General features: G+C 46.8%; 1 protein-coding gene across 3 annotated transcripts in view; it reads left to right on the top strand.

The window, feature by feature from the left end:
* The window catches only part of Tnn (tenascin N), a 68,159-nt gene extending 53,428 nt beyond the window's left edge, over nt 1–14,731 (top strand). For all 3 annotated transcript variants that reach the window (XM_013520939.1, XM_005374898.2, XM_005374897.2), the window contains 4 exons: nt 4,082–4,178; nt 5,424–5,591; nt 11,406–11,569; nt 13,549–14,731. In XM_013520939.1, coding sequence (XP_013376393.1) covers nt 4,082–4,178; nt 5,424–5,591; nt 11,406–11,569; nt 13,549–13,689 — 570 coding nt within the window. In that variant the 3' untranslated portion in view covers nt 13,690–14,731. The remainder of the gene's footprint in view (nt 1–4,081; nt 4,179–5,423; nt 5,592–11,405; nt 11,570–13,548) is intronic.
* The last annotated feature ends 2,813 nt before the right edge of the window (nt 14,732–17,544 follow it).

Consider the following 17,544-nt stretch of genomic DNA (forward strand, 5'->3'; position numbering starts at 1 on the left):
TAGGAACCCCAGCTGGTGACCAGGCCAGATGATCTCTGCCCTGAGGTAACAAAGGCTGCTGGTGGGAAGCTGGAAAGAACATCAGGGAACGCTTAAATGTCTCAAATATTTCCAGCTTTGTTTTCTGTCTTGGAAATCTTAAAGACTGTACTTAGAGCCTCTTTCCACAGGTCTTCAAATGCAATCTTGATTTTTTTTGTCTTCCTGATTGAGTCATTCAGGACATTAAGTTCTTGAGTGTAATGACAACTCTGGTGTATAGAACCAGACATTAGGAATTTTTTCCCCCTTTTAAGACTTATTTGCTAGGGAGATCTTGTTATTCCCAAATAGTTCACTGAAGTGTTTCCATTCAGAATGAGAATGAACTGGATTCTGGGTGAAGCTTGCCTGCTCCTGATATAGTAATGATCCCTATGGGCCAACTTGTGTGAATTTGATGTAATCAAAAGCAAACTAACATTTATTGAGATATAATAGTAACTGATCTACATGTGCTGGACTCCAGACTAAATATTCTATGATTTATTAAGATTAATGACTTTGCTGATGCCTCAGTTTTAGCCTCCGACAGAAGAGCCACTGTCATCTTGATCCGATAATTTTAAAAAGTGAAGCTTCCCAAGGTTGATTACTGTGCCCAAGGGCACAGCTGGGAAGCATGGATCTGGTCTAAACAAGGAGGAAAGAGCACCAGAACCCGCTTGCCTAGCCAAGCTGCAGTATTGTTTTAAAAAATCAGCTGGAAAGCTCTTATCAAGCCTGGGCATTATGTTTATTGATTAGAGATGGAGACCAAATGCCTCTGTAATGCATCTGTCCTAAGAAGGGCAGGGTTGGATTTGAACCTGCCCTTGTAGCAGGAATGTGATTTGACACAATGGATGTGGAGGCAAACATGGGTTCCACATCCACCCTAGGATTCCATTGTGCATGATACAAGGGGAGACCTTGGGAACGTGCTGGCACAGGCTTATCGCTAGGAAACAAAAAAACTTCTAGGTCTTAAGAATGGTGTCTGGGAAATAGACTTGATAGAACTGGTACTTTCAAAGTGTCTGACTGAGAGATGAGGAGATGTGTGTTATCCTTGCTTTAGTCACTAAGTAAGTAGCTGTGTAACTCCAGCTACCTGCTGTTTTGGATTTTCACATCTGCAAAGTGGCATCGTATACACTTGCCCACAGCAAATACTCAACAGATGCTCAGTAAATGATTGTTATGTAAGTGAGTAAATGAATGAAGCAGAATGGAGGATACTTGAACTACGGGAAAGTCAGTGTGAAGGCAGTATGTAATCGTGTACTGAGGTCATTCCTGAATTCTGTTTCTCAGCCCTTTCCCATTTGTAGGACATTTTCATAGGACATGTGTCATCTCATTGAGCCTTTCCAGCAGCTCTGTGTGGTAGAGCCTTCTTTCCCACTGCTGTCCTTGTTTTATAATGAGTTGGCAAAATGTCAGGAACAGAAGTGCCCAACTCACCACCCCTCGGCCAGGGACAGGTGATGGCGGACTTGGAGCCTGGAACCTGTCCCTACCAATCGGTGCCTTAGCTCAGCCCCTCCTGGGCCAGTGAGCCTTCAGCGGTGCTTTAGGAGGAGTTAAAGGTGAGCACCCATGTGGCGTGTCAGCACTGTTGCAGGATAACCTGTCCTCTGCTCCCTCTGACTCTTCCCAGAGAAAAGCATAAAGAATGAACAAATACTAGAAGACAGTGTGTTTTATTTTAAGACACATGCTGTGAATCCTGGTGGAAAATAGGGATGTTAGATTTTATGTTGGGGCTTCTGCATTTGAATGAAAATGGAGAAAAATTAGTAGAAAGAGGCAATTTCAGCTTTTGGTTAGTGGTAATCATTTCTGAGATTAGCTAGGATCTCTTTTAGCTTGGCTCTCAAGGTCAAATAGAATTATATATGGTCAAGTCCAGTAGTGCAAAAAAGTGTATTTAGGGTTTAGATACTTTTAAGTTTACTTCATATAAAAGAATCCAATTTACTCCGATGGGAATGGCCGTCCTCCAAATAGAGGAATTTTTGTAAAAAAAAAAAAAAAAGTAGCCATTTTTTCACAGTACCCAAATCCATCTCATTTCACACCCGTTCTTCTGCCCCTGTCTCCCACCTACACAGCCCTTGCTAAAGTCACTAGAGACCCCATGTCACCAAGTTCTAGGGGCAGTTTTGATCTCCTAATCCTTCCTGGGTCATGAGTACTTGGCACTACTAACCATCATTTCTCTGTGGCTTTGTGATTCCACATTTTCCTAGTTTTCTTTTTTATATTTCCAGTTAATTCTTCTCACTTTAATGAAATAATTTCTTCCCATGTGGCTGTTCTACATTAGAAGTCCCTGAGGCTTGATCTTAGACCATTTTCTCCTCATAGTTCCTATTTTCTTCCTACATGGCCTCATTGGTTCCCATGACTTCACTTTCCCCTCTGGCCCGATGGCTCCCTAGTCATTAGAATGGAATGGGTTCTGTTGCAGTAACAAACCACCCCCAAATTTCAGCGATCTAATAATAAGCTTTTTTGCTCCTGTGTGCAATGTCCTCTGGAGGTTTGGCAGCCTCTTCTAAGTGGTGACTCAGGGATTCAGGCTGCTTCCATCTTGTGGTTCTGTCATTTCAACACGTGGCCTTCAGCACGGTGCCATGGCGTAGGACAGAACAAGAGAACACAGAGAATCCCACCCACTCTTCTGTGCTCCCATTTGTAGCCTTTTGGTTAGAAATTACATGGCTCTAACTTAACTGCAGGGGAATAGAAGAGGAAGTCTTTCTGGGAAAAGAGAGTGAAATGGAATTCGGTGAACTACTAGCGTTTTCTCAGACTCATGCCATCTTTAAAGTATAACTTACACCTCTCTTGAGGACTAACTCTTACATTCAAATGTTTATGTGACAGCTCCATACTTCAGAAGCATCTCACACTACATTTCCAGAGGAGCCACTCACAAAACCCGTTCTCTCTGAGTCTCCCCTCTAGGTGAACGGCTTAGTGATTGTCATCCAGTTCTCCAAGCCAAAACTGTAAGCATCCTTCTTGACTTTCTCTTCCTCCAGTTTTACATTCTGTCTGTTACCAAGTGTATTGGTTTTACCTTCTGCCCACTTTTGTCTATTCTCAGGGCAGCTTCTAATCCAAGGGACTATCCTCTCTCACCAGTCCACTGCAGTGATTTCCTAGCTGATCATCCATCTTCCACTCTTGCCCGGCAAGTCCCTTCTCTGCACTGCAGTTAGGCCGATCTGAGCATGTCTGATACTCTTACATACACTGCAGCTCTCAGTTACTTCTTCAGGCGAGCTTTCCTGGCTCCTTGACTAGGTTCTCCTATTTAATTCTCTCACAGTCCTATTGCATAGCACTCATTGTTTTAATTGCATGTTTCGTTATTCGTGCTTGTATCATTTACTGGGCAGTTGGGTGTATGAGGTGAGGAACTGTTTTTGTTTTTTTAGTTTTCCACATCATCTTGCAATAGTGCCTTCTACATAACAGATGCTCAATGAATAGTTGTCAGATGAACTTTGTTCTCCATAAATTTTACATACTTGCTACGTTAAGAATTAAGTGAACTAAAAATGATTCCCACTTTCAAACTGTAGAGTGGAAGAAGAAAGACAACATATAAATATAACTTGCCCTAGTTGAGTTAAATAGATGTTGAAAGTTATGGGTCAGAGCCAGCAAAAGTCTGGCACGTTTTGTCCTACACATTGCACCCCTGGCAACTATATCACCCCTTCTCCAAGTTTTTCTGTGCTCTTAATTGAAGTTTCTTGAGGGCAGAAATCTCTGTTAGAATTTATGCATTTTAGTACCTAACATGCTTCTTTGTACCTAAGGAATTCTTATTAATACCATAGACAGTATAGTGAATCTACAGATACAAATATAAAAATCCTTTCTGAAAAATACAGATGTGCTTCTGGAGGAAGTCACTCTATGGGCAGCTTCATACTCCCTTCTTGACTCTTGATGCCACCTTCAGAAATACAAATATCATCCGCCTGTCACTCAGTTTTCTCCGTTCAGTGTGTCATGGCAAACCTTCCATGTCCCTTTTCAGGTCTTCCAGAGACGGAACACTGGGCAGTTGGATTTCTTCAAGCGTTGGCGGAGCTATGTGGAAGGCTTTGGGGACCCTATGCAGGAGTTCTGGCTTGGTATGGTTTCTGAGAACCAAAAAGGTGGGATTGTGAATAATTTTCCCCTTGACAAGCTGGTCAGGCAGCTCAAGGAGAGGTCCAAGGGACAGGGACACACCGTGTGGGTGAGGCCATGCCAGTGGGAAGGTTCCCATGCACTCCAGACTTATTAAGAGGTAGGACTGCCCCAGGTGGCTTTTATGCTGTGTGTAAGCTCTGCCTGGAGCCTGAAATTCTTACAAATAGTAGAGAAGCAGTTGTCTGATTGGGATTCTAGGCTCTTATTGGAAGGACATTCTAGTAGTCCCTGAAATTCTGGTGGTAATGCCAGGCCGTATAGGCATTATTTTCTTTTCCCTCTCTCTCCTCTGGAGCAGATGTTCACAGAGAGTGAAACAGCCCAAAGCATCAATTGGGAAATGAGGAATTTAAAAAATCATAATCTGAATACTCTGTGTTTAATGGAGTAGAAGATGTTTGTGGTTTGCTTGGTACAAAGTCTTTAGGGATCCGAGAGCGAGCATTGATCTGTTGTCTGCATGTGCGATACGTGGACGATAAGAACTGCTTCTGTTCTAGAGAGATGGAGCTGATGGGCAGATTCGTCCCATGATTCTTTCCCTCCCCCAACTATGCCCTTCCATGTGAGTCATTAGTATGACAGTGCCAAGGCAATAATAGGGTGAGAAAATTGGCCCTTTTGCTCTAAAGAGAAAGTGTTGGAAAGACCCTTTATTGGGAGAAAACATAGAAGCTAGGGTGACTTTTGGCTTTGAAAGTCAGATGCAAATGGAGAGTGCGCCCATGGATTGGTTGGTGTCTTAGTCACTTAATCACTTTACTCATCGCTGGGATGCAGTACCTGACACCAATAAATTAAAGGTGAAAAGTTTACTGTGGCTCATAGTTTGCAGAAGTTTCAGTCCATAGTTGGCTGGCTCCAAGGCAGGATGGTGTGGCAGAAGGACCTGGCAAAGGAGAACAGCCCATGGCATGTCAGCAGGAAGCAGAGAGCTGTGAAGGGAGGAGGAGAAAGATAGATCCTTTTAGGCCACTCCCCCAGTGACCCACCTGTCAGACCAGGCTTCATTCCCAGCGTCACAATTAGCTGTTACCTCATTGGTGGAGTAACCCACTGAGGAATATCACCCACCCATGGTCCAATCACCTCCCAGAAGCCCCACCTATGAGGACATGAGGCTTTGGGGGGATATCTAGATAGAAACCATAACTGGTCACTAGAATTCCATTCTGTATTTGTAGGACTTGACAAGCTACACAATCTCACTGCCAGCACTCCTACCCGGTATGAAGTCAGAGTGGATTTACAGACTTCTAACGAGTCTGCCTATGCCGTGTATGATTTCTTCCAAGTGGCCTCCCCCAAGGAGCGGTATAAGCTGACAGTTGGGAAGTACAGAGGCACAGCAGGTAAGAGTGCTTCCTTACTGCTACGGTCTCATGCTCTCTGTTGTCTAAGTGTCGTTCTCCAGGTCCCGTGGGTCTGGGTGGGGGTGGAATATTGTTCTGTGGAGATAAATTGTCCTAACAGTTGGGGCTCTGCAGGGCTCTGGGGGTGAACAAAGATGTTAAGGCAATCCTTGACCTTCACGCATCTGGAACTGCTACACCCCACCTCCAGGAAAATCCCTCCTCTTACACTCCCCCAGTTCAGGCTGTGGGCATTCGCTGATGAAGTTAGCCTTCCTCGTGATTTCCTAGTACATTCAACCTTTCCTTAGGCTTCAGCACTGTGGCTGTCTCGTCTTTGTCTGCGCAGCAGGGCCTGTGTTTGTTATTATTTAAGAATTTTGTGGTACTTTGCTATAAAGACGGAAAAATGAAAATGCGGATTCAAACAGTAAGGATAGGTTTCATTAACTTATAACAACTGTGATAACCCGGAAATGAGCAGGTCAGCTCAAAGCAGGGAATCCTTCGCCTCGATCAGCTGCTTGTTGGATTTTAGCTGGTTGATGATGTGTTCATTAGTGAAGGAAAAGAACAAAATTAATCAAGGTAAGGGAAATGCTGGAATTTTACCAGTAAATATTTCATTTCAAAGGGGAGATGTGGTTATTGCTTTAATACTAATATTTAGAGTCTGTATTTACAGCTTTTAAGCGAAGTAAGTCTATTCTTTGGTTTTTGTGTTTCCCACTTTGGTAGAACTATGTAGAAAGGTGTTACCAGCCAAATGGACACAGTCTCTGTCCTCAGACTCACATGTCAAGAGAAGAATAAGACTATAAGGTAACTTATGCGCAGAGTCAACGAGATGGTGAGGACAGAGGAGAGCTAAGCAGGGGAGAGAGCGCATGCCCTGAAGATCAGTGTGGATGGAGGAAGCTTCATGCAGGGCAGGGGCTGAGATTCTCAGAGAGAAGAGCTGAACCTAGGTGGGAGGAAGGGCGGGGCCCTTAGCGAGAGCAGGGCCTGAGCGGAGGCACGGTTGTTGGAATGTAGCTTCACAGGACTTCTCAAAATTGTCCACAGGCTCCTGATGGCGGACAGCTGAATTTCACTGAGATCTATAATCTCACTTTTTAGAAACCATCACATGAATTTTGCTCTTATTTCCCTGTGCCTAGCACAGAGCCTGGCATGGAGAAAATGAGTTTAAAAAATGAAATTGCTAGCTGGACTTTTTGATGTAATCTCAGATTTTTAATATCTTACAGGGTAGTTCCTGAGACTCAAGAGGTTCCGCAGGGGTCGGTGAGGGAGTGAGTTTGGTGAAGGGGTGAGGTAGGAGGGGTGATCACTTACTATAGTCCGTGGAGTTTAGGCTACATAGAACTGTCCAAGGATTCCAAGAAGGGTTTGGGTGGGAAAAAGTGTGCAAAGAGCTGTTTATATCCTGTAGGACTAAGCCTATCCCCACCCCATGTCTAAATAAGTTTGGACTGCATTGCTGATGGCTTCCTGAAGGGATCCTGACCCTTTGGTGTAGAGGAGGACACCCAGCCAGTCTCTCTTACACCCTTTGGGCTCCTGCTCTGGTCTCAGTCTACATGGAGCCTATCCAGTCACCCCCTTTGCTTCCAATGCCCTCTTCTCTGTTCTTGCCACAAGCACCAGCCCCTGTCTCCACAGGTGCCATCTGTTGGCCCATTGACCCCTGGACAACATGTGAAGCTGGGTGTTTCCCTTTGGCCCCTGCTCCCCACCTCTCTCCTCGAGATATAGCACCTCTTGCTGGCCTCCTGGGGACCTTATTCAGGTCTCTCTTCCCATTCTGTCCCTTCTCCTTTCCTAGAACATTAAAATTTGCCTTTTCTGGGCCTGTTTAACATAATCCAGCAAATGAGCTGATGCTAATGGGCAAGTGAGTGAAAGGGAGTCAATGTTATTTGGGGATTAATGAATGTGATTTTCCTCCCAGGTACTCTATTTGCATTTTAACTGTGATTAGGGGATAATTCCCATCCTAAGGTTGTTCAGGGCAACAGTGCCAATCAGTGGGGGATATATTTTTTAATAGGAAGCCTTGGGAGACTTTCAAATCCTGTAGCATTTAGGTGGCAATCTGGTCTTCCTGTGCATATGATCATTCCTACCTTTAAAGTCCGAATCACGTTGGGAATCAGTAGAGTTTTAGCTTTCCTTATATATGCTGATGGGTCCATAAGAAGAGCTTTAAAATTTAGGAAGCTTCTGGAGTCTCATGTCCTCAGTTAGGAGGCCCTATTTAGAGGAAAGGCATTTAAATGTCAGGTGAGCACTTTGATTTCTCTGTTCATGTGCTGGCTCTCCCCACTTACACCTTGGTGAGAACTCTGCTCAGAGCAGAGAGATGTGCGGCCCTAGAGGGACCATGTGGCTCAGGGCTTGTCCCCTCCTCAGACTGTCCAGGTGGACCCTTAACTTTTGCGTCCCACTAAAGTCATATCCAAAAATCCATTATTCCCTCATGAAGGAAGTACTCCAGGAGTGATGGGATGTAAATTCAGCTTTTTTTTGTTTTATTTTTCTCCGGTACCGGGAATCAAACTCACGACCTTGCGCTTGCCAGGCAGGAGCTGTGCCACTGAGCTAAATCCCCAGCCCCTCAGCTTCTTATTTTAAGTCTTGGAGTGGGGCAGAGAGGCTGTCTGATACTCTCTGCCTTCAAGATACTATTCATCTATTTAGAGATCAAAATGGAAACCTAAAGAGACATGTGGAGTGGTGCCAAATGATGTCAATGGGCCAACCAGTTGTTCACAGCGGATTTCAAGTTCCAGGTGTCCATGGCTCAGTTGTGCTCAGGTTTGGGGGGTGGGCCCTGCCCTGGGGATCTGGACCAGCACTGAGTGGGCTGGGGCCAGGGATACCAAACATCTCAAATGCCGGTACATTCCTTGTTCAGAAGTGAGATTTATTTTTTATTTTTTTTATTTTATTCTTTTGGTTTTTCTCTGGTACTGGGAATCGAACTCACAACCTTGCACTTGCCAGGCAAGCGCTGTGCCGCTGAGCTAAATCCCCAGGCCTGAAGTGAGTTTTTAAATGCCAGTGCTTGAGAAAGGGGGAAAAAAACTCTTGATGGATACGCGTATAAACGAGAAAGCCAGAAATGTCCCTCATCACTCTTTTGCTTGCTAACTCCTGATCCTAAGATAAAAGATGTTTGAGTCTGAGACCTATAGTCTTGGGGGTGTATGTCACTTGTGGAGATATGATGTGATGGCTTTTCCTGGCCGGAGATGGTAGCTGCCTGTCCCATGAGATGCTGGAGGAGGAGAGTGAAATTCGACTGAGATGGTTGATGACCCGCCCAATGGCCCTGCCTTGAGCTTGGGTTCAGACCTTTTATGTCAGTCATCAGCTTCTCCGGCACACACCTGAGAAGTTCCAGCTTCTCACCAAAGACACTGTCCTGGAATCACTCTGGAATTACCTCCAATGCAGTGCTTTTTCCTGAACCTCTGAGGAGGGAGGGAGTCTGAGCACCACGGTCTATTTTACTTTACTTCATTTTACTTAGGGAAATAAGCTTAATAAATCTGAATGCTGTCTCAGCGAGGCCCTGATGACCAGACTAAAGTTATTTTCTTATTCATGAGTACACTCACTCTCTACATTCTGAACATTAGGATGGCTTCCATTTCTAGAAGGCAGAAAATCTATCTGCAGAAAAAAAAGGTTCCATATAGACTTAAACCTGCCTCACCCGTCTTTGGCCCAGTGCCCAAGATTAGATAGCCGAAACCCTATCTTTAAAAAGCCTCTGCCCAGATTCTTCGAAAACAGCCCTGGGAATTTTGTGTGCAAGTGAGGTAAGCGGTGCTCATTCAAAGGATGTTACTAAGGGCACCCTTGTGTGTTGTTTCAAGCCGTAGTTAACTGTGTGGGTGAATCTAGAGGGAGGAGAAAACGTGCACGGACAAAGCGACAGCGTGCCTTTCTTCACAGCCATTTTGCTGTCTGAATGATCTCTCAGGCTGGGTGAGGCAGGAAGGAGCTGTTGTTTGAACTTGCAGAGCTCAAGGGGCAAACTGGGACACAAGGTGCTACCAGCTCTATCACCATGCTAAGGGTTGAATCCAGGGCTGGGCCCTTGCTAAGCATGCAGCTGACCTCTGAGCTGGGTCTTCCTTCTCGTAGCAATGCTTTGTGATCCTGCCGCACTCACCCCAACTAAGTTTTTGAGAGCAAGGACTTCCTCATTTTTGTATTACCAGAACTGAATGTGGTGCTGATCCACAGAGAACTGCATAAGAAATGAATGATGCTGTAGCCCATATCAGAATCATCGGAAGAGCTGGCCCATGCAGATTGCGGGTCCCACCCTATGTACAGTTTCTGGTTCTGTAGGAGTGGGGTGAGTCTGGGAATGTGCATTTCTAACAAGTCCTCAGGTGATGCTGGGGACCTCACTTGGAGGACCATTGAGGCTGGTTGGTAGAGATCACCTTCTTTTTCCCAGCACAATCAAAGCCCTCTGTTGGAATGAGGGAGCCATAGGTTACTTGGTGACATGGAAAGAACCTTGGTCTTGGAATCTGAGGGCTGAGAGTTGAGTCCTGACTCTCATCTGCGGACTATGGGACCTTGACAAGCCCTAAGGTCCACTCCCTGTGCATTTATTTCTTCATATGACCAAGAGCTGCTCTGCCTACTTTACGGAATCAGAGGAGAACATGTGTGTGAAGATGATCCTTGGTGTAATGGAGTTATAGCAGGAACAGAGTTTGCTTAAGCTTGTGATCCATGTGAGCCCTTATTGCCTTTTATGAGCTAGAAAAGAAGGTAAACTTCTAACAGGATGACAAATATGATAGGGAAATAGGTATAATGCAAGTAAAATAAGGTAAATCCTGGACAGGATGTGAGGAAGCACTAAGTAGTACCTATATCCTTGGACAGGCTCTAGAAGTTCAGGGGTGTGTGTGTGTGTGTGTGCGTGTGTGCATGCATCTGTGCATGTGTTAGAAGGGTGGTGGGAAGACCATGAGAATCCTCCTCAGTGTGGAGTGGAGTTAGGCCTTGAGGGATGGTTAGGGTTTGTCCAGTGCTAAGTCAGCGTGAAGCCCTATAGGAGGTGGACCTTTCCTTTCTGCAAATGGAGCTTGCCTGGTGTGGCCTGGGACTTGAGCAGAGGGGACAGCCAAGGAACAAGCCTGCAAAGCCAGGAAGAGTCATTCACCTCTTTGTGGTAGGAAGGAGGACGTGAAGATGAGAGGATGACAATGGGAGTTTGAACTTCAGAGGGGTTGGCAGGCAAGAAGTCAGGGAGAAGACTGTTGGGTTCACATGGGCCCTCACACGGGCCCACGGAAGTGAGAAGAGACCCAGGCTGGCAGCCACGGGGGCAGAGGTAGGGCGTGTGAACACCTGAGAAAGAAAGGCTGGATAAAAGATATGAAGGCCTTGTTGAACATGGCACTGGGGTTTCCAGACTGGGTGGCAGGGAGAAGGGTCACCTTGGCAGAGATAGGAAGAAAGCGTTATTTTGTGTGAGGGGCGGTCAGGCATTTGATGTCATGTGACTGTGGAGACTGTGGAACTTACAAGCCAAAAAGCTGTCATGGGCACTGGAGAAACAGGCCTGGAGTTTGGACGACGGGGCAGAGAACCTGCTCATCTGTGTCACGTTCTCAGTTTGGCCATTTTGAGAGTAGTGACCATCTGTGACATATAATTGGCTGGATCCTTGGCATTGTCATGCCTAGATGTTTCCTGCTGGGCCCTCTTTCAGGCCAGACTGTGAGCCCCTCAGCAGCTGAATAAAGGCTCTCGTCTCCCTCTTCTCTCCTGCAGGGGATGCTCTCACATACCACAATGGATGGAAGTTCACAACTTTTGACAGAGACAATGATATCGCCCTCAGCAACTGTGCCCTGACCCATCACGGGGGCTGGTGGTACAAGAACTGCCACTTGGCCAACCCCAATGGCAAATACGGAGAGACCAAGCATAGTGAGGTATGTGGCAGGAAACATCTCTGTCTAGGCTCTGTCCACATTCAGCTTCCAAAGGGACACCGTGCAGGCTCGTCGGGTGGCCTCCCTGTTTATAAGGCTCCCAGCTGGGGCCCTGCTTACTCTGCATTCCAATGCTACACACTTTCTTAGTGGCAGGTGGATGGGAAGCTCAGGCTGCCCCCCACCTGAAGACTGGTGGTGTGAGTGACACACCATCTCATTTTACAAGTTCACACATGGCTGCTGTCATGGCTTGGGCTACTATCACAAAATATGCAGATTGGGTAGCTCAGATAAGTTCTGAGGGCTGAGGAATCCAAGATCAGACTGACAGATTTGATTCTTGTGAGGGTCTGGTGGGTGGTGAGTGGTGGGTAGTAGGGGTTGCTTCCTGGCTTGTGGACAGCTGCTTCCTGACTATATCCTTATGTGGCAGAGAGAAAGAGAGGGGAGTCCTGGCCTTACCCTTGTCTAATAGGGACGCAGAGCTCATCCTTAAGTCTACATTGATCTCATCTGAACTACCTCCCAAAAGTCTGTCTCCTCATGCTATCACGTTGGGGGTTAGGGCTTCCACCTGTGAATTTTGGGAGAACACAAGCAATCAGTCCACAGCAGACACTTCATAGTACTTTCTAGTTGTTCTCCTCATTAAACCAGAGTGTTTTTTTCAAGTCCTTTGATCACCGGGAAAGCAGTCTTCTACTTTAGGTCAGAGCCTTCCTTAGATCCACTGTACCTGAAGCCATCCAGAATCTGCCTAGAGCACCATGCTAGCTCTGTCTCTGCGTCAGGAGTGTGTAGGGATGGGAGCCCAGGAGGGCTCCTGTCCCCTCTCTGCTGGAAGCCTTCCTTCTAGCAGTTTCCTGAACCTCCCCAGCCCTTGTGTCTCATCTTGAGTCTCTGCCAGCTACTGTGCATCTCCTGCCTGCTTCCTCACAGCTCCTTGAACATTGTGTCTTTGCTCCTAATTATCCTTAATCCCTGCCTTCTCTAAACCTTGGACTCCTGATTCTGGGCTTCTACCTTTGCCTCCCAGGTCCTGATCTTAGCCTTCAGGAAGCCTCTTTCCTCAGAACTTAGCCCATACCAATATTACTGTCAATGTTAGCACATGGGAAGTCCGGGTACACTTTTATTACTTCGGTCCTAATCAGCTCCTTATGTGCTTTTTCAAATGGAAGAGAAATTTGCCCCCTGGGAAGCCAAGGAAGGTGGGCCATGAATCACGGTGGCAGTGTAGGGGCCAGCTCAGAGAAGCCTGCGATCAGAGATCAAATATTTGAAATGAGCAGCCAGCATGCCCTAAACCATCCCTATATTTGCTAATAAAAGACATTCATCTAGTTAATGTGCTTTTCACAGTCTGCAAGGCATTTAGTTTCTTGTTTATTATTTACCTCACAAATTAAAATACATAAAATTGGTCACTTGGGCTCTTTATTGGCCAGGTTGCAAGGTTATTAAGTGAATTAAATATTATTGGGCTCACCAGTCAAAAGACATAAAATGAAATTTAGTTTTCAGCAGGCTGTTTGTTACCCCGGAGCTAATACCTAAACAGTCTAAATTGAAAATTATTTTACACAATTGGCCAATTAATATGTTTATTTTTGCCTTTAATTTTGGGGAAAGCAAAAGAGGGAGGCAAACCTAATCTGCTCATATCTGGCCGGGCCAAGCCCCGTGTTAGCTCCGCGTCTGTCCTGGTGTCAGGACTCAAACCCTTCACTTTTTGGCGGCGCCCCAGGCTTCTGTCCCCGTGGCAGGTCTAACCCCAGCCACCCAGCAGAGGGCGTGTACCTTAGATCTGGTCCTCACCTCCCTGATCACCACCCCCTTGCGCTTCCTTACTCTGCGCTCAGCAGAAAGGAAATGGATTGACTACTGAAGAATGATTCCTCAGTACCAAAAGCCACTCTCCCTTCCTCCCAAGAGCATCTTCTTGATGTTGCCTTTTTTTTTTTTTTTTTGCATAGGGGGTGAACTGGAAGCCGTGGAAAGGACATGAATTCTCCATCCCTTATGTGGAGTTGAAAATTCGCCCTCATGGCTACAGCAGAGAGCGTTTCCATGGCAGAAAGAAGCGGACTTTGGGAGGGAAGACGAGGATGTTCTGACGGCCCGTCCAGCAAGCTTTGCAGGAGACAAGACCAGCTGGGGTCGGGGCTGAGAAAGTTGGGGGCCGGTGGGTGGCGGCGTCTGAGAAACGAAAGGCTGGAGGGTGCTTATAGCCTCTAGTTTCTGAGATTGCTGGGTAACCCGCAGAACAGATGTCACCACGCTTCAAATCCGAGAGGGTCCTTCCCTGTCACCTGCAGTTTTACCCGTCTCCGCTAGGGGGCCCTAGGGTCCGCACCTTCCTAGTTGCACAGTCTTATGGGTGGAAAAGACGGTTTTGGAACTGCAAGGTTATTTCAGCACATTTTTGGCACCAAATATACTGGATTAGGGTGGAAAAAAAATGAATCTTCCAGGGCCTCACTGATTGGAAATCTCTAGGAACTGGTGCACGTATATGTATTTAAAATCTCTGCTAATGCAAATTAAGATGCACCAAAGAGAGGTTCGGGTTGCGCAGAAGCCAGGGCTGAGGTAACTCGATGACTGCTGCCTCAAGCTTCCCGTGGGTTTTGAGGGGGAAAGCGTACATCCCACTCCTTCTTCATTGCTAGTGTCATGAGGACGCATGAAGAGAACAAGGAGGGGCCGAGATGTACTCTCATGTAGCTGGGTTCTGACTGGTCTCCAGCATGCTGGAGACCAAAGCTGCCATTTTACTGCTATTTTTAACTGCCCCTTTTCCAGCCATTTGCATAATCATCTTCCTAGATCTGCATATGTTGTAAATAAAGTCTCACTCATTTCAGTTGAAATCATTTGACTCTCTTAAATACTAGCTCCTTCCCAAGACTTCCCTGACTCCCTATCACGCCCACCAGGCCTCGGCCTCCTTGTTCCCCTGGCGCCCCGCACTGCTGCACCCCTGAGCGGGCACCGAGAAGATACTGGCTTTGACTGGACGCTGGGCAAGGCAGATCCTTTTGCTTGTTTCCTGTCATTTTGGAAGGTTTTCTGTAGCCAAGTCAGTGACCATTGAGGTAACTTAAATTCCTATTCGAGAAAATAAACAAACCACTTGATTTAAAAAAAAAAAAAAAACAACTTTTGCCTTGTGTTATTTTCCCTGCATAAGTGCACTTGAATTCTAAATTTACCCAAGCGCAAGTGAAGGTACAGTTTGTGTGCTATCCTGGAATTTGGTTGGCCCCGTTCTCCCTTCTGTGCGGTGGCAAATAGTGACACCTGGAACGCAGAAGAGGTGTGTGAGTGGGAAGGAAGGCAGATGTTCTAGAAGCCACAGTGCACTGCGAGGCCTGCAGTGTCCAGGTTCCTTCAGGTTTTCACCTCTGGGAAAATGCCAAGCCATATTCCTGCAACCATTTTTGTCAGCGTTTACATTTTCAGCATGCTTCTGTCTCTCCCTTTCCTGACCCTTCCCAGACAGACACAATGAGCAATGCCACTGCCACTGTTGGATCCAAGAATGAATGGCCTGCATGAAGTCCAGTGTTGATGTTGGGGCTACTCATTAAAAAATGTGTTTGCGCATTGCTCATTGATCGAGAATCTATTAAGTGTTGGCCTGCTTTAAATGAGGCAGTGTGCTTAGCACTGAGAAAGTGGAGGTTGGTAAGCCAGATCTAGTTCTCATGCTAACGGAGCTGGTGTGCCTTCATTCATTCATTCATTCATTCACTCAATAAATATTGATTAAATCTTACAAGTTCCCGGTTCTAGTCTAAGCACTGGACCTATTCAAGTAAACAAAATATTCCCCTATCTTCTTGGTTTATGTATTCTAGTCCTTATATTCTAGACCTGCAGACTGATGATGAACAACAAGTAAATTATGCTTATCTTCCAGTGGTAGAGGCTGACAATAAATGGTGAGTGAATGTATAATTGCAAGAACTGATGAATGCTGCAGGAGAAGAATTAGCACTGAGTTGGAGGTGGTGATTGGTGGTGGAACCTGGAGGTGGTTGTCTTGGTTACTTATCTCTGAGACATGATACCTGACTCCCACAACTTAAGGAAAGAGAGGTTTATTTTGGCTCTTAGTTTGTGAGGGTTTAGTCCATAGTCTGCTGGTTCCAGGGCAAGTCAGCATGGCAGAGGAGAAGCAGCTTGTGACATGGCAGCAGGAAGCAGAGATCCATCAGGGAGGAGGGAGGGACAGAGACCCTCCAGGCCACGCCCCCAATGACCCAGCTCCCCCAACCAGGCTTCACCTCCCAGCATCTCATTTACTTATAAACTCATTGTGGACTAATCACACCCCCATGGTCCAATCACCTCCCCCAAACCCCACTTATGAGCACATGAGGCTTTGGGGGGAACATCTAGATATAAACGTAAACAGTGGTGTTCTATCAGGAGCTGGGGGTCTATGGAGGCCTCTCTGAAGTGGAGGTATTTGCAGACACCTGTCAGATTTCTTTTGATCCAGCTTGATCCAGCTATGTAGGAACCCAAGCCTGAGCTAATTCCTTAATAGGTTCTGTGAGTAGCTACTCAGTTCCAGCTCCCCTCTCTGAGTTCCCTTCTGCTATATGCCTATTTGTATGAAGAGCTTGCACTTCAGTGACTCAGAAGCTTTGGGCTCGTCCCTGGTAGGTCCAGGCTCTTTAGTAAAGAATATCATCTTGGCAAAGTGAATCCAGCCTCAGGGATGGACTCAGAGCTGGATGGTGGTGGATGATGGTGGTGCTTCTCAACTTTGACAATGCTTCTTTTATATGTATGTCAAAATACAGATTTCGGAGCCCATCCTTAGAGGTTCTGAGCCAGCAGGTGTTGGCTGGAGTCTGCTGCCCAACCGCAGCTTACATGCTTGGGTGTGGGGACCACTGGTGGTCGCTCTGGAGGAGCCTGTGACAGCAACAGATCACAGAGCTCATGTTCCAGGTTCTTTGACCCCAGGGTTTCTCCACCACTAGCCATGAAGAGGACTTTTGGGAAATTGGAGTTGGTCTTTTGTTCGTTTGCCCATAGGACTTATGCTACCCTCCTGGGCGGTCATAAAAATCCTCAACTGTCCTTTACATTTCTACTGAGGCGGGGAAGGAAGTTGGGAGCTTGTTTGTGAAGAATATTGTTCTGATTATGGAAAACTTGGACCTCTCTCCGTGTTCAACCTCATTTTGACATGACCAGCACGGGCCCCTCCGACTCTGGTAGCTGCCCATAGGCCATAGAAAGGGTGTCTGGGTGGATTTGCTTTGTGGAGAGGGTCAACCATGTTTTAGAGCCAGGTTATGAGCCATCAAGGTTTTGCAGCTGGCAGGAAGCAATTCCTCCCCTTTAGGACAATCCAAAGCAAGGAGAAGTTTGCGTGGAAGCACCGGGGGTGGGGGTGGGTAGGACAGAAGTTACACAGCATGGGCTGAAGTTCCCAGAGCACTGCCCCCTCCAGGCAAGAGCCAAGGAAGAGGGCAGTGAGCAAAACAAGCTGCTGCCCTTGAGCGGCTCACAGGGCGGCGGGGACAGCGTGTGAATGAACCACGGCAGAGGCAGCACAAGACAGTGGATCGAGGGGGCATGGGGAGCACAGCGGGGGTGACTGATCCTACCCAGGAAGCTTATGGACCCAAAGGATGCTGCGGGGAGGAAATTCGGTGGCAGAGATGAGGGCATGGAGTATGTCGTGTGGTGTTGAGGGAGGAAAAGTGAGGCGAGTCCGGGAGCTGGTGGAGCGAGGGAGCGGATTCTTGCTGGGGCAGCGGCTCTCAGCTCACACCACTGTCAGAGTCAGCGCGAGCCTCCCTTCCGGAGAGCCCACTTCCGGCCTCTCAGGTGGGTCCTGTGCACCTGAGTTTCCCAACCCCCCTGGCTCCTGCCTGGAGTGGGAGCAGGGGCCAGGGCTCTCACATGGGTGTATTTGGACAGCAGAGCGCTCTTGTAGGGTCTAC

The sequence above is a fragment of the Chinchilla lanigera genome, unplaced genomic scaffold (genome assembly GCF_000276665.1).
Source record: "Chinchilla lanigera isolate Chin_1 unplaced genomic scaffold, ChiLan1.0 scaffold00005, whole genome shotgun sequence".
Taxonomy (NCBI): Eukaryota; Metazoa; Chordata; class Mammalia; order Rodentia; family Chinchillidae; genus Chinchilla; species Chinchilla lanigera.